General features: G+C 41.6%; 1 protein-coding gene across 1 annotated transcript in view; it reads left to right on the forward strand.

Annotated features, from left to right (window-relative positions):
* Positions 1-234: 234 nt before the first annotated feature.
* The window catches only part of Zswim5 (zinc finger SWIM-type containing 5), a 110,074-nt gene continuing 94,875 nt past the window's right edge, over positions 235-15,433 (forward strand). Inside the window, exon 1 of the mRNA XM_075945494.1 lies at positions 235-931. Coding sequence (XP_075801609.1) covers positions 334-931 — 598 coding nt within the window. The 5' untranslated portion in view covers positions 235-333. The remainder of the gene's footprint in view (positions 932-15,433) is intronic.

The following is a 15,433-nucleotide window of genomic DNA, read 5'->3' on the forward strand; positions in this document are numbered from 1 at the left end:
CGCGAGCGCTCGGCTTGTGTTCCGGGCTGGCGGCGCCCGGAGCGCGCGGGCAGCCTGCGCTCGCTCCCGCGTCTCCTCGCGCCCGCGGCGGCCCGGACGGCGCGCGTCGCCTCGCGCTGCTCCTCCAGGCCAACCAGCGCGGGCCCAAGCGGCGCGAGCACGGGACCGGCCCCGGCTTCCCACTCGGGCCGGCGAGCTCGTGGGTTCGTTAGCCCCGCCCCCTCCCCACAGCGCCGCCGCTGGGCGCTTGCGCGGGGCGCGTGGCCGTGGCCGGGGTCTCCGCCGCAGCCCGAGCCGCCGCCTCCGCCTCAGTCAGTCAGTCAGTCCCCAGCAATGGCGGAAGGAGGTGAGCGAGAGGAGCTGCTCTCGCCGCCGCCGATCTCTCCGGCCAAGCGGCTGTGCTCGTGGCCCAGCCCGCAAGCTCACCACCCCCGCGGGACTCCCGGGGCGGCGGGCGGAGGGGTGGGGGTCGGTGGCGGCGGCTGCCTGGCCCCCGGGGCCCGCCCCCACCTGCAGCCCGAGTCCTTGCTGGACTGCGCCGCCAAGACGGTGGCAGAAAAGTGGGCGTACGAGCGTGTGGAGGAGCGCTTCGAGCGGATCCCCGAGCCGGTGCAGCGCCGCATCGTCTACTGGTCCTTCCCGCGGAATGAGCGGGAGATCTGCATGTACTCCAGCTTCCAGTACCGGGGCGGCCCGGGCGCCGGAGCGGCTGCCGGCGCCGCGGGGTCTTCGCCGGTCGAGGAGGGGCCGCCGCCACCCCCGGGGACCGCCACTCCGGCCGGCTCCGCCCCCGGGGCCGCTGGGGCAGGCGCGTCCCCCGGGCTGGGCACTGGGACTGGCGTGGCGAGCGGCGTTGGCGGCGAGGGGCTGCCGTTCCGCCGGGGCATCCGTCTGCTGGACAGCGGCTCCGTGGAGAATGTGCTGCAAGTCGGTAGGTGCTGCCCGGCCCCTCTCCGTCCCCTGCCTCTTCTGCAGGTGCCTCCCAAGCTCGGGATCGCAACCCCGGCTTTCTGCCCAACTCCTGTGTCCCCGCCGAAGGATAAAAAAGTCACATAAAAAACTTTTCCTAACGTTTCCTTCAGGTCCACTTCTGTTCTTTCCCCTCACCGGCTGCCCCATTTCTTTTTGTTTGAAGAGCGAATAGGGGGTGTTCTCTCTCTCTCTCTCTCTCTCTCTCTCTCTCTCTCTCTCTCTCTCTCTCTCTCTCTCTCTCTCTCTCCCCCTCTTTCCCCACACTAAAGGCATAAGGATGGGGAGATGGGTACCCTTTTGGATGCAACAATTTTCGAAACGCGTTTTACTGATTTAAGTTTAGAGGAGAAGGGATCGTTAGTGAATCTGGAGAAATAGGTCTTAGAGGGAGAATTTGAGGGACAGGCTGTCACAGCCAATCTGTAGTTACAGCAGATTGAATCCGGGTGTAATTAACTTTCACATAGGAAAAAAAACAACAGAATACTGTGCATTTTAGACTATTTTAATTTTCCGTTTTAATATTTTTTCCCCTGGGCCAGTAATGCCTGGGAATCTAGGCTGCAGATTAACAATAACCGAAGATGGAAATGTGACAGCTTCTCTTCTCTACACCCCCATCCATGGGAAAGGGGGAAAAAAGCCACACAATCTGGAGTGGGGGCGGGGTCTGCCTTCCTTGTCAGACGGGGTAAATCAAAAGCCAGTCACGTTGGATGTTTCAAATGCTTTTCATTTAACACGTCTTCGATTCGCTTTTGTTTTATCTTTTTGTTTGTACAAAAATGGAAACTGGTTCTTTTCATCTACTCTTGTCTTGAGCTTCCAGTTAGTTTGCTAATCTTTTTAAGTATTTAACTAAAGTGTACCTGATTTGTGGAGTGATCAGGGAGAAAGGAAAAAAACGACATTGTTTAACATTGATTCGCTATGCAGAATATTAAACCACTTTTGGGGCTTTTTAGATCATTATAACATTCTGGGAGCACATATCCTTATGTATTTTATTGTACAGTATATGCTTTTATTTACTAAAGGCAATACTGATTTTTCTAAAGGAGTTGAAAGGAGGATGTTTCACAGGGGCAGGCACACATCCATATACAAACCCAAGCATCTGGCTCTCTTCGCCCAAGGTAAAACCAACATATTCGGAATTATTTCCCTTTGAAAACTGGTACATCACAGTGTTTTATATAGAACAGTCTCCTTCCAGTTATTGAGCGTGAATGAATTCTGTGTTTATTTTTTTAAAAGCGTACTATAATTCTTAAGTAAGTGTAAAATGCATATTTATTATGTGCCTGAATATAGGGACACTGAATTGAAAAGTTATGCTTATTTGAAAAATATCAGTGCTTTGTGTATACTTTAGAAAGAATGAGTTGGATAAATGGGTGATTATGATATACAACTTTAATATTGAAATATTGAAAATATGAAAATGAATATGGTTCATTTTGTTAATTTCTAAGCTTTAATCTTTCTGAGAGTTCAGAGCAGTTAACTCTAATAAAGATTCTTATTTAAAACATTTTAAATCGAAGAGTCGGTTTAAGTGGTTGTCTTAGGGACAGAAATGGATTTGAAAGCATTTCAAACTTGAAGGGAGCAAACAGGGCAGAAGAGTTTCTGTCCCTTCCCCCACCTCCTAGTGCTGGGGATTGAACCTAGGGCCTCTGGCATGCTAGGCAAACACACTACTACTGAGCTGTAACTCCAGCCCCAAGAGGTGCCTATTTTTAGAGTGATTAAAATGTCAAGTTCCAAGTGACATCAGATTTAGAGGATGATCCAGATCATATTCAAATCACATATTCCTCTTTTTGTATCAGAGTTAGTGTATGGGGTGATGGACGTGTCCATGATCATTTCAGGGACCCCAAGAAGGACACAAACAAACATTGTCTCATTTATTTGGATTTCCTAGATAAAGAATGAATTACACTGTATTTGAGAACCAGGTGCTTTGAGTTTTTTATTTCTCTGACCTTAATTTGTCCTAGTAAGTATGGAAGAAGATATCTCATTTCATTATTTAAAGCATTTTGACATTAATCATCTTGTAATATGAAAAACTAGAAGCCCATCCCTCTTAATGTTTTGTGTGACTTAATCCAGATGATCAGTTTTCTAAAAGCATTGCAAAGTGAGTCATTTGCATATAGTCTAATAATAAATGTTGTTCTCTAGCTTATAACGTCACTTTGAACTCAGTTTGATTCTTACATCCCACTAAGAATTCTCTGTATTTTCTTAGTGTTTCCAAGTTATAGTATGATCCTGGAATGAGGGGTTGTTAAAGGTAGAAAGGAAGAAACTTCTGGATAGTTCTATAATAACTGCATTTTATTCTTTTAATTTTGTTTTAAAGATTTATTTTATGTATACATGTGAGTGCCTAGATGTATGCATGATGCCCATGGAGGCCAGAAGAGGGTGTTGGAACCCCTGGAACTGGAATTATAGGCAATTGTGAGCCACCATGTGGGTGCTGGGAACTAAACCCTGGTCCTTTGCTAGAGCAGCATGTGCTCTTAACTGCTGAGCCATCTCTCCAGTCTTAACTTTTTGGTTGAGAAAAGGTTTTACTGTGTAGCTCAGGGTGGCCTCAAACTCGTCAATCCTCCTGCCTCAGTATCCTAAGTTCTAGGATCACAGACATGAGCCACCGAATTTTAAAATCCTTTAAAAGATTCACAATGGAAAAATTTGAAAGGTATTTTTAATTTTTCATTACTTGAGTCTGTGTGTATGGGTGCATGTGCGTACATGTGCCGTCAGTGTAGGGAGAGGGCACGTCAGATCCTCAGGAGCTAGAGTTATAGTGGTGTGAGTCACCCCATGTGGGTGCTGGGAACTGAGCTAAGGACCTCTATAGGAGCAGGCACCAAGCATTCTTAACCGATGAGCCATCTCTTCAGCCCCTTATAATGTGTTTTTGTTTATTTGTTTGTTTGTTTTTGTATAACAGAGCTTGTAAAACCAGCACTCAAGTGGAGGCAGGAAAATCTTGAGTTTGAGGCTAGCTTGAGTACATAGTAAGACTCTTAAACAAACAAAAAAAAATCACAACACAAAAGTTTTTAGAGAAAATAAGAGCAAACAAAACTTTTATGAAGACTATATAGGTTAAATCCTGTTACTTCAAATTACTTTCCCCAGGTTGACTACATTCTGTAGCTTGTGAGTACTTTCCACTTAGAATCATTAGAAGTCAGTGTGCATGGGTGCTCTGTGGAAACATCACATTTTGAATGAGGACTAAAACTTCCTACCTTGATGTCAACAGAAAGGAGAAATGTAGATTTATTATGTTTAAAGATATATTTCTTTACATAATAATACTGACTCAAAAATAATACCGATTCAGAAGAATTGTTCCTTTTAAAAGGGAAAAATTAGTCTTTTCATGTATTTATCTAATTTTGAAACTGTGTTAATAAATTTGCAATCTGATCCCTCAGTGTTCTGATTTTAAAAATGTTTTACTTGTGTTTTCTATGGATGCCAATACTACCTTGTGAGGGATGGTTATAACTACAAAGCTAACGGTTGTAGTAGAAGCAGACAATTTCAGGAAATTATCCACAATTGAAGTCTATAATTATGTATACTTGTGTATCATCAATAAAAATATCTATGAAGTTTCTTGTGAATCTTTGCAAGTATAATAACTGTTCTTTTTGTTGTTGTTATTTGTTTGTTTTGTGATTTCTATAATGGAGTCCAGGCTAGGCAAGCAGTCTGCTACTGACTTACACCTGTAGCTCCAGTTAATGAATTTTATATGAAATTAATTTCTATATATAATATTGGGGAACACAAAAGATATTTAAACCTACTAGAAAGCTTTATAGTATCCTCTGTAAACTCGAATAGAATAGGTAAAATTACAATAAAATTTTATAATGGAAATGGCTTAATTTATATGTAGAATATCACAAAAGGCAGCCATATACCTTTAAGGAATATTTGGTGACATTAAATTTTCTTGTTTTTTTGAGATAGAATCTTACTATGTATGCCTGGCTGGCCTGGAATTTGCTCTTTTTGTAGACCAGGCTGGCTCTGTACTCAGACAGATCTGCCTTTCTCTGTCCCACCAAGTACTGGGATCAAAGATGTCCCCCACTACATCCAACTCATTAAAAAAATAAATAAATTGTTGCACTTATTTATTTGTGTGTGTGTACTTTATGAAATGATGTGTGCAGAAATCAGAGGATAATTTACGGGCACAGGTTCTTTGACACCACTTTGATCCCGGCTATCAAAGTCAAGTTATTGGCCGTAGTGCTAAAGCCTTTATCTGTTGAGTCATCTCATGGTCTGGTAACATTTTTTTAGTGAAAAAGTTTATCAAGTTTTAAATCTTTTGGTTATTTCTTCTTATTTATTTATTTTCAGAGTGAGTTCTCTCCTTCTTCCCTTATTGTATACATGGAGTTTTAAATTTTTTTTTATTTGTGTGCATGTATATGTAGAAGCCAGAGGTCAGGATCAGGTATCATTCCAATACTTAGGAGAGCCTTTCACCTCTCCTTTCTTTAAAAAAATTTTTATTAAGCCGGGCGGTGGTGGCGTACGCCTTTAATCCCAGCACTCAGGAGGCAGAGGCAGGCGGATCTCTGTGAGTTCGAGACCAGCCTGGGCTACAAGAGCTAGTTCCAGGACAGGCTCCAAAACCACAGAGAAATCCTGTCTCGAAAACCAAAAAACAAATTATTATTATTATTTATTTATTTATTTATTTTTTGGTTTTTCGAGACAGGGTTTCTCTGTAGCTTTGGAGCCTGTCCTGGAACTCCCTTTGTAGACCAGGCTGGCCTCGAACTCACAGAGATCCGCCTGCCTCTGCCTCCCGAGTGCTGTATGTGTGTCTTTGCACATGTCAGTATGTACATGTGGGTGTTGGTGTCCTTGGATTCTGTGAGTTACAGATGGTTGTGAGCTACCTGTCATAGGTGCTAAGACTTCTGCAAGAGCAGTATGTACTCTTAACTTCTCTCTAGCCCCCACCTTGTTTTTTGAGACAAGCTCTTTTACTAAAAGCTGGGGCTCATGGCTTAGGTTAGGTTGACCTGACCAGCCAGCAAGACCCTGGTCTCTGTTTATTGCTGATTGCAAGTACACCACCATGCTTGGCTTTCTCCGTGGGTGCAGAAACCTGTACTTGCAAGGCAAGCACTTTATTGCCCGAGCCATCTTCCTGGCTCTGTACGTGCATGTTAGTGTTCAGTAAGTGAACATTCAGTAAGGGAACGAATGTTGAGTGGACTTTTCAGTGTTGTGAAACTGATAAACTGTTGCCGGTGCACCTGTAGGCCCAGCTACTCAATAGGCTGAGCTAGAATAGCTTGAGTCCAGGAGTTCCTGACAGCACAATGTAAAATAGCAAGACTTCTTTCTCAAAAGAACCAGCCAACCAACCAATCAGCCCACCGAGCAAACAGTCAATCAATCAAGCAAACAAAAAAAATAATATACCCACATCCAGAAAAACAAAAATCAGCAGCAAAAATTCTGAAAGGAGAAGAGAGAGAAGCCTGAATTTTTAGTGTGAGCATTGTCATAGGGAGTGGTGAGGAAAACTCCAAACTTGCCCACGTAAGAAATGGATGAGTATTACAGCATCATATGTGAAGTGAATTATTTTTCTAAATATAAGAAATTATTAGCCGGGCGGTGGTGGCGCACGCCTTTAATCCCAGCACTCGGGAGGCAGAGGCAGGCGGATCTCTGTGAGTTCGAGACCAGCCTGGTCTACAAGAGCTAGTTCCAGGACAGGCTCCAAAACCACAGAGAAACCCTGTCTCGAAAAACCAAAAAAAAAAAAAAAAAAAAAAAAAAAAAAGAAATTATTTCTTATAAAGATGGCCATCTCAGGAATAGAGTTTTAGATCTTAAAGATAATGGACAAACTAAAGAGAGTAGACTTCCTTTCAGAGGTTACCGTTAAGGCAGGTGCTGGGCTGAGCGCTCGAGTACTCGCCTCGTGTGCAGGTTCTGGATTCAGCTCCCAGTGCCACAAGTTTGAAATGTTTTGTGTTTTGGTCATCCTTATTTATTTCACAATACAGTTTTACACAGAACACTAGAAGAACTTTTCTTTGCATTTTACAGGAAACTTGAAACAGACAGAGTTTCTTTAATCAAAGTACATCCACAATTTTAAACATAAGTACTACTGAAATGTGAGTTTAAAGCCTAGTTTAAAGTCATCACTGAAGAATGCTGGAAATTGATTTATGCCTATGTGAACCAAGTAATTTTTCCTACTTCAGCAATGGTTATGAAGCTGGACATGGTGGCACATACCTTTAACTGAGTACTCTAGAACAGCGGTTCTCCATCCATGGGTCGCAACTCCTTTGGGGTTGTCAGTTGACCCTTTCATGGCCTAAGACCACTGGAAAATACATATCTATATTGTGATTCATAACACTAGCAAAATTGCAGTTATGAAGTAGCAACAAAAATAATTTTATGGCTAGGGTCACCACAACATGAGGAACTGTATTAAAGGGTTGAAGCATTAGGAAGGTTGAGAACTACTGTTGTAGAGTCTGAGGCAGGAGGGTCAGGAGTTCAGACTCATCCTGAGCCATATGTTGAGTTTGAGGCTAGCCTGAGCTACATGAGAAACTATCTCAAAACAGCACCTCCCACCCCTATTCCCCATCTCCACAAACAACAACAACAACAACAACAACAAAACCCCACAAAAACACAAAAACCCACATGCCTATGAAAACTCAAGGCATTAACTGGTGGTATTCATTTTGGGTTAGGGTTTTAAATATGGGACTATATACTGAAAGGTCAGTGGTTCATACAACAAAAAGTGAATTTCATGGTTATGGGTTTATCTCAGTGGCAGGGAGGGAAGGCTTGGCAGACATGTGTAAAGGACTATGGTTCAAACCCATTTCTTTTTCTTTTCTTTTTTTCTTTTTTTGTTTTTGAGGCAAGGTTTCTCTGTGTAGCTTTGGCTGTCCTGGAACTCACTCTGTACCCAGGCTGACCTTGAACTCATAGAGATCCACCTACCTCTGCCTTCTGAGTGCTAGGATTAAAGGCACCTGCCACCACAGCTCATCCTCAAACCCACACATTTTTTAGGAGACAATAATTCGTCATTTTTTTTCCCCAAGGCTAGGTGCACACCATGGTACCTGGCACTGGGTCACTTTTATGTGAATTTTCTGTCATGTAGTTTGTTTATAAGCTAATTTCTTTCCTATAAAGGCAGTGTACTTCTTGGTCATTTTTAACCTGCCCTTGAGTGTATGGTAAGAAACCATAGTCATTTTGGTATTAACATTTAGCATTTGTCCTGGTTAAATGTATTTTATTTTATTTTTTGTCAGCTTGACACAGTCAGCATCCTCTGGGGAAAGGAAACCTTAATTGAGAATATGCCTCCAACGGATTGGCCTGTAGGCAGGTCTGAGGGACATTTTGATTAATAATTGATTTGAGAGGGCCCAGCCCACTGTGGGCATTGCCACCCCTGGACAGGTGTTACTGAGTTGTCTAAGAAAGCAGCCTGAGCAAGCTACGGGGAACAAGCCAGAAAGCACCATTCCTTGGTCCCTGCTTCAGTTCCTGCCTTGAGTTCCTGTTCTGACTTTCTTTCATGATGGCCTACAACTGTAACAATCACATCTTCCTTGAGTTGCTTTTGGTCATGGTCTTTATCACAGCAGAGAAAACCAAACTAACACAGCATTTGTGATCATATGCAAAATTATTCTGTGATACTTTTAATAATAATATGTATCCACTGGTTTTGATTTTCAGTATAACTTTCTCTCCCTTAGAGAGATTAATGTAATTTGTCCTAAATGGTGTTCAGGAAACATGTAGTCATAATTTTCTTTTTTTGAGGCTCCCAACCAGCTCTCCAAATAAAGACATGGAGACTTTTTTTAAATCATGAATGCTGAGCCTCAGCCTAGGCTTGTCCCGCTAGCTCTTTTAACTTAACTTAACCTGCTGTATCATCTACATTTTGCCTTAGGGTTTTTTAACTTTCATTCTGTATGTCCTACTTTTCTGCTTCCTCTGTGTCTGTCTATCTGGCCCCTGGTGTCTCCCTATTGTCTCCTTTTCTTTCTTTCTTGAGCCTGAATTCCTCCTCCTACATATTCTTCCTGCCAGAAGTTTTGCCTATATCTCCTTCCTCAATATTGGCCAGTCAGCTTTTTATTAGATGAATCAGTTGCTTTAGGTAGGCAAGGTAAAACAGCAACACATCTTTTCATAATTAAACAAATGTAACACATCTTTATACACAGTTAAACAAATATTCTAAAACAGAATTTTCTAAATCTATGTATTTATTTTAAGGTAACTTCTCATTTTGTAGCCCAAGTTGGCTTGGACTTCATTGCAATCCTCCTGCTTCAGCCTCTTGAGGTCTTAAGAGTATAGGTGTGAGCCACTGTACCTGTCTAACAAATGTTTATTCAGTGAAAGAACAGTCATGTGCCATTTTTATATTTTATAGTATAGATATACCTCTTAATTAATTTATATGTGACTAGAGTCTGAAAGATATGCCGACATTTTATGGCTTAAACTTTGGATATTTCTAATTTTTAAAACGTGTATTTTGAAAGTGGTGGTTTGTTTTTAACTAGTTCATTGTTATTTATTGAATTAACACATAGTTAACTTACTTCATGTAAGGATCAGTAAATAATTTTTTACCAGCTTTTGATAGAATTGTTTCTAATAAACTTTGTATTCTTCCTTTAGAGTCCAAACTAAGGTTGAAAATGCTAAGTCCTAAGGTTCTAAGGATTACATTGTTACCATTTTAAATTAGGCAAGTTATAAGTTCAATGGGTACTTGACTGTAAGTCTCTGAAACTTGATTTTTTTTTTAAATTATTGTTCTTTTTTGTTTGCTTGCTTTTTTGCTTCTTTTTCCTTCCTTATAAGGATTGGGTAAATGTGGTCCTGGGGCTGTTTAAGCAGAAGATGAAGTACCTGTCCCATGGTGTTTTCTTGTTTCAAAGACAGTTATCTGGATACTTACATTAGTTCTTAGAGAAGTGGGAATTAAAATCCAAGGAAATACCTACTCTACACATAAACGACTTTAGTCAGTCACACTGGGTAAAAGCGAATCTTCTTGGAAAGGAAAGGGGACCACTGGGCGTGGTAACACAAACCTTTAATCCTAGCACTCTGGAAGCAGAGGCAGGTGGATCTATGTGAATTCAAGGCCAGTCTGGTGAAAATAGTGAGTTCCAGGCCAGCTAGGGCAACATAGTGAGACCTTGTGCCTCTCTCTTTCTCTCTCATTTTGGTTTTGGTTTTTCAAGATGAGGTTTCCCTGTGTAACTCTCCCTCTCCTGAAACTCTCTCTGTAGACCAGGCTGGCCTCAAACTCAGAAATCTGCCTGTCTCCACCTCCTGAGTGCTAGGATTAAAGATGTGTGCCAGCACTTCCCATTGAGACCTTGTCTCAAAAAAGAGGAAGCTCTGGTTGACAAATAGTTGAGAAACAGCAAGGACTGGACGCTATTTGTGCAGTTATGTAGAGAACAATTAAAAACAATATATTGGGCTCCTGTTGGAAGAGAAAATCTGATCATACTTACCTCTTCATCTAGGTCAGTATTCAGAGAGTGGGTTTCTTGTTGAAATCCAGAATTTGTTGGGTGGAAAATATATATCCATAACATTTGGATGGAGCCAGGTGTTGGTTGCTCAGACCCAGAAGGACTAGTTAATCCTTGAAGGAAACAGCATTGAACTTGTTTCTCATGCAGCTGCTTTTATTCTGCAAGCCACATAGTTAAAAGTGAAGGGTGTCAGAGTTCGGGTGTAGGTCAGTGGTGGAGGGCTTGCCCTGCACATGTGAGGCACCAGATTAATCAACAATAACAGTGGACAGTGTCAGAAAAATTCAGAGGGTATCTGTTTCCACGAAAAAGGGGCAGATCTGCGGATGAGGAGTAAGTTCTAAGCGTTGTCTAGCTACAGAAACAAGATTATGGATTAAAAAACTAATTTGTGATAGGTTAGAGATGTAGTAAAAGATCTTTACTGGATTAGGGAAAGGAAAAAATTATGGGTTCTAATCTTGGTTTCACAATAAAATCACATGACTTTTTTTTTTTTAATGATCATGATGTTCAGGATCATGTTCAAGTTAATTAAGTTAGAATCTATTGAGAACAAAATTTTAGAATCAAATCAAAACAAAACCTGTCCAGAGAAAGAAAATTAGTTTGTGGACCTCGCATATGGAGGCTGACTGAGCTCCATCTCTGCCCTGCCAGATCTTCTGTGAGCAGCTGTGTATGAGAAACACCGCTCTTGAACACAGAACTTCATTATTAGTGTTGTCCTGTGTGCCGTCGACAGTCAAAGCAGCTGGCAGTTTTGCCAACTTAAATGTTACGGCCCATATCGACTTCTGCTTGTTAATGGAGCTCAAAAAGAACGATTCGCTTAGCACATGATGTTTCTTTCTTTTCTTTTTTCTTTTTCTAAATCTTGGGTCTTTCTTTTTTCCAATATATTCTTTAAAGATTTATTTATTTTATGTGTGTTGGTGTTTGCCTGCATGTGTGTCTGTGTGAGGGTGTTGGATTCCCTGGAACTGGAGTTATAGACAGTTGTGAGTCACCATGTGGGTGCTGGAAATCGAACCCAGGTCCTCTGGAAGAGCAGCCATCTCTCCAGCCCCATGTTTCTGTCTTTTAAATCTGCAAAGTACATCCATTTTTGCCATTGTAGTCATTATCAAAAGACCCTAGTATTAGTGTGATATCAAGCTACGAGTTTCTCATGCTTGTTCATTCATTCATTTATAAAACTCAATATTTTTAATGTTCTTCAAAAATAGAAGTTAATTTCTATATCATAAGGAATTTGGAACTTAATTCAGGATGCATATGTACGATAGTCTTTAATGCAATGTTTTATAAAAGTAGGTGTGATTATAGAGACAAAGTAGAGAGTGTGACCCTGCAAAATGGAAAAAGTTGAATATATTTCAACTGTTTTAATGTAATTCAACTATTTTAACATAATTCTAACTATAAGAAATTTTAAGGGGCTGGAGAGATGGCTCACCAGTTAAGCTGCTCCTCCAGAGGACCTGGGTTCGATGCCCAGTACCCACATGGCAGCTCACAGCTGTGTATAACTGCAGCCCCAGAGCTTCTGACACCCTCACTAAGACATACATGCAGACAAAACACCAGTGACACAAAATAAAAATTATAAAAAAGAAATTTTAACATTACAGCTAATATTGCAAAAAGATTAGGAAAATTGTTTGCTGTCATAAGCTTATTAACCTTTTATGGAATTGACATAAGGCCTGCTAGTTCCCTACTATGTAGCTAGTTGATCCAAAGGGACAATATTGACAAGAAAGATGTCAGAAACATTATCAGATAGGAATAATTTTTCTAAAAATAAGGCCAGGCGGTGGTGGCACACGCCTTTAATCCCAGCACTCAGGAGGCAGAGGCAGGCGGATCTCTGTGAGTTCGAGACCAGCCTGGGCTACAAGAGCTAGTTCCAGGACAGGCTCCAAAACCACAGAGAAATCCTGTCTCGAAAACCAAAAAACAAATTATTATTATTATTTATTTATTTATTTATTTTTTGGTTTTTCGAGACAGGGTTTCTCTGTAGCTTTGGAGCCTGTCCTGGAACTCCCTTTGTAGACCAGGCTGGCCTCGAACTCACAGAGATCCGCCTGCCTCTGCCTCCCGAGTGCTGTATGTGTGTCTTTGCACATGTCAGTATGTACATGTGGGTGTTGGTGTCCTTGGATTCTGTGAGTTACAGATGGTTGTGAGCTACCTGTCATAGGTGCTAAGACTTCTGCAAGAGCAGTATGTACTCTTAACTTCTCTCTAGCCCCCACCTTGTTTTTTGAGACAAGCTCTTTTACTAAAAGCTGGGGCTCATGGCTTAGGTTAGGTTGACCTGACCAGCCAGCAAGACCCTGGTCTCTGTTTATTGCTGATTGCAAGTACACCACCATGCTTGGCTTTCTCCGTGGGTGCAGAAACCTGTACTTGCAAGGCAAGCACTTTATTGCCCGAGCCATCTTCCTGGCTCTGTACGTGCATGTTAGTGTTCAGTAAGTGAACATTCAGTAAGGGAACGAATGTTGAGTGGACTTTTCAGTGTTGTGAAACTGATAAACTGTTGCCGGTGCACCTGTAGGCCCAGCTACTCAATAGGCTGAGCTAGAATAGCTTGAGTCCAGGAGTTCCTGACAGCACAATGTAAAATAGCAAGACTTCTTTCTCAAAAGAACCAGCCAACCAACCAATCAGCCCACCGAGCAAACAGTCAATCAATCAAGCAAACAAAAAAAATAATATACCCACATCCAGAAAAACAAAAATCAGCAGCAAAAATTCTGAAAGGAGAAGAGAGAGAAGCCTGAATTTTTAGTGTGAGCATTGTCATAGGGAGTGGTGAGGAAAACTCCAAACTTGCCCACGTAAGAAATGGATGAGTATTACAGCATCATATGTGAAGTGAATTATTTTTCTAAATATAAGAAATTATTAGCCGGGCGGTGGTGGCGCACGCCTTTAATCCCAGCACTCGGGAGGCAGAGGCAGGCGGATCTCTGTGAGTTCGAGACCAGCCTGGTCTACAAGAGCTAGTTCCAGGACAGGCTCCAAAACCACAGAGAAACCCTGTCTCGAAAAACCAAAAAAAAAAAAAAAAAAAAAAAAAAAAAAGAAATTATTTCTTATAAAGATGGCCATCTCAGGAATAGAGTTTTAGATCTTAAAGATAATGGACAAACTAAAGAGAGTAGACTTCCTTTCAGAGGTTACCGTTAAGGCAGGTGCTGGGCTGAGCGCTCGAGTACTCGCCTCGTGTGCAGGTTCTGGATTCAGCTCCCAGTGCCACAAGTTTGAAATGTTTTGTGTTTTGGTCATCCTTATTTATTTCACAATACAGTTTTACACAGAACACTAGAAGAACTTTTCTTTGCATTTTACAGGAAACTTGAAACAGACAGAGTTTCTTTAATCAAAGTACATCCACAATTTTAAACATAAGTACTACTGAAATGTGAGTTTAAAGCCTAGTTTAAAGTCATCACTGAAGAATGCTGGAAATTGATTTATGCCTATGTGAACCAAGTAATTTTTCCTACTTCAGCAATGGTTATGAAGCTGGACATGGTGGCACATACCTTTAACTGAGTACTCTAGAACAGCGGTTCTCCATCCATGGGTCGCAACTCCTTTGGGGTTGTCAGTTGACCCTTTCATGGCCTAAGACCACTGGAAAATACATATCTATATTGTGATTCATAACACTAGCAAAATTGCAGTTATGAAGTAGCAACAAAAATAATTTTATGGCTAGGGTCACCACAACATGAGGAACTGTATTAAAGGGTTGAAGCATTAGGAAGGTTGAGAACTACTGTTGTAGAGTCTGAGGCAGGAGGGTCAGGAGTTCAGACTCATCCTGAGCCATATGTTGAGTTTGAGGCTAGCCTGAGCTACATGAGAAACTATCTCAAAACAGCACCTCCCACCCCTATTCCCCATCTCCACAAACAACAACAACAACAACAACAACAAAACCCCACAAAAACACAAAAACCCACATGCCTATGAAAACTCAAGGCATTAACTGGTGGTATTCATTTTGGGTTAGGGTTTTAAATATGGGACTATATACTGAAAGGTCAGTGGTTCATACAACAAAAAGTGAATTTCATGGTTATGGGTTTATCTCAGTGGCAGGGAGGGAAGGCTTGGCAGACATGTGTAAAGGACTATGGTTCAAACCCATTTCTTTTTCTTTTCTTTTTTTCTTTTTTTGTTTTTGAGGCAAGGTTTCTCTGTGTAGCTTTGGCTGTCCTGGAACTCACTCTGTACCCAGGCTGACCTTGAACTCATAGAGATCCACCTACCTCTGCCTTCTGAGTGCTAGGATTAAAGGCACCTGCCACCACAGCTCATCCTCAAACCCACACATTTTTTAGGAGACAATAATTCGTCATTTTTTTTCCCCAAGGCTAGGTGCACACCATGGTACCTGGCACTGGGTCACTTTTATGTGAATTTTCTGTCATGTAGTTTGTTTATAAGCTAATTTCTTTCCTATAAAGGCAGTGTACTTCTTGGTCATTTTTAACCTGCCCTTGAGTGTATGGTAAGAAACCATAGTCATTTTGGTATTAACATTTAGCATTTGTCCTGGTTAAATGTATTTTATTTTATTTTTTGTCAGCTTGACACAGTCAGCATCCTCTGGGGAAAGGAAACCTTAATTGAGAATATGCCTCCAACGGATTGGCCTGTAGGCAGGTCTGAGGGACATTTTGATTAATAATTGATTTGAGAGGGCCCAGCCCACTGTGGGCATTGCCACCCCTGGACAGGTGTTACTGAGTTGTCTAAGAAAGCAGCCTGAGCAAGCTACGGGGAACAAGCCA

The sequence above is a fragment of the Microtus pennsylvanicus genome, chromosome 13 (assembly GCF_037038515.1).
Source record: "Microtus pennsylvanicus isolate mMicPen1 chromosome 13, mMicPen1.hap1, whole genome shotgun sequence".
NCBI lineage: Eukaryota > Metazoa > Chordata > Mammalia > Rodentia > Cricetidae > Microtus > Microtus pennsylvanicus.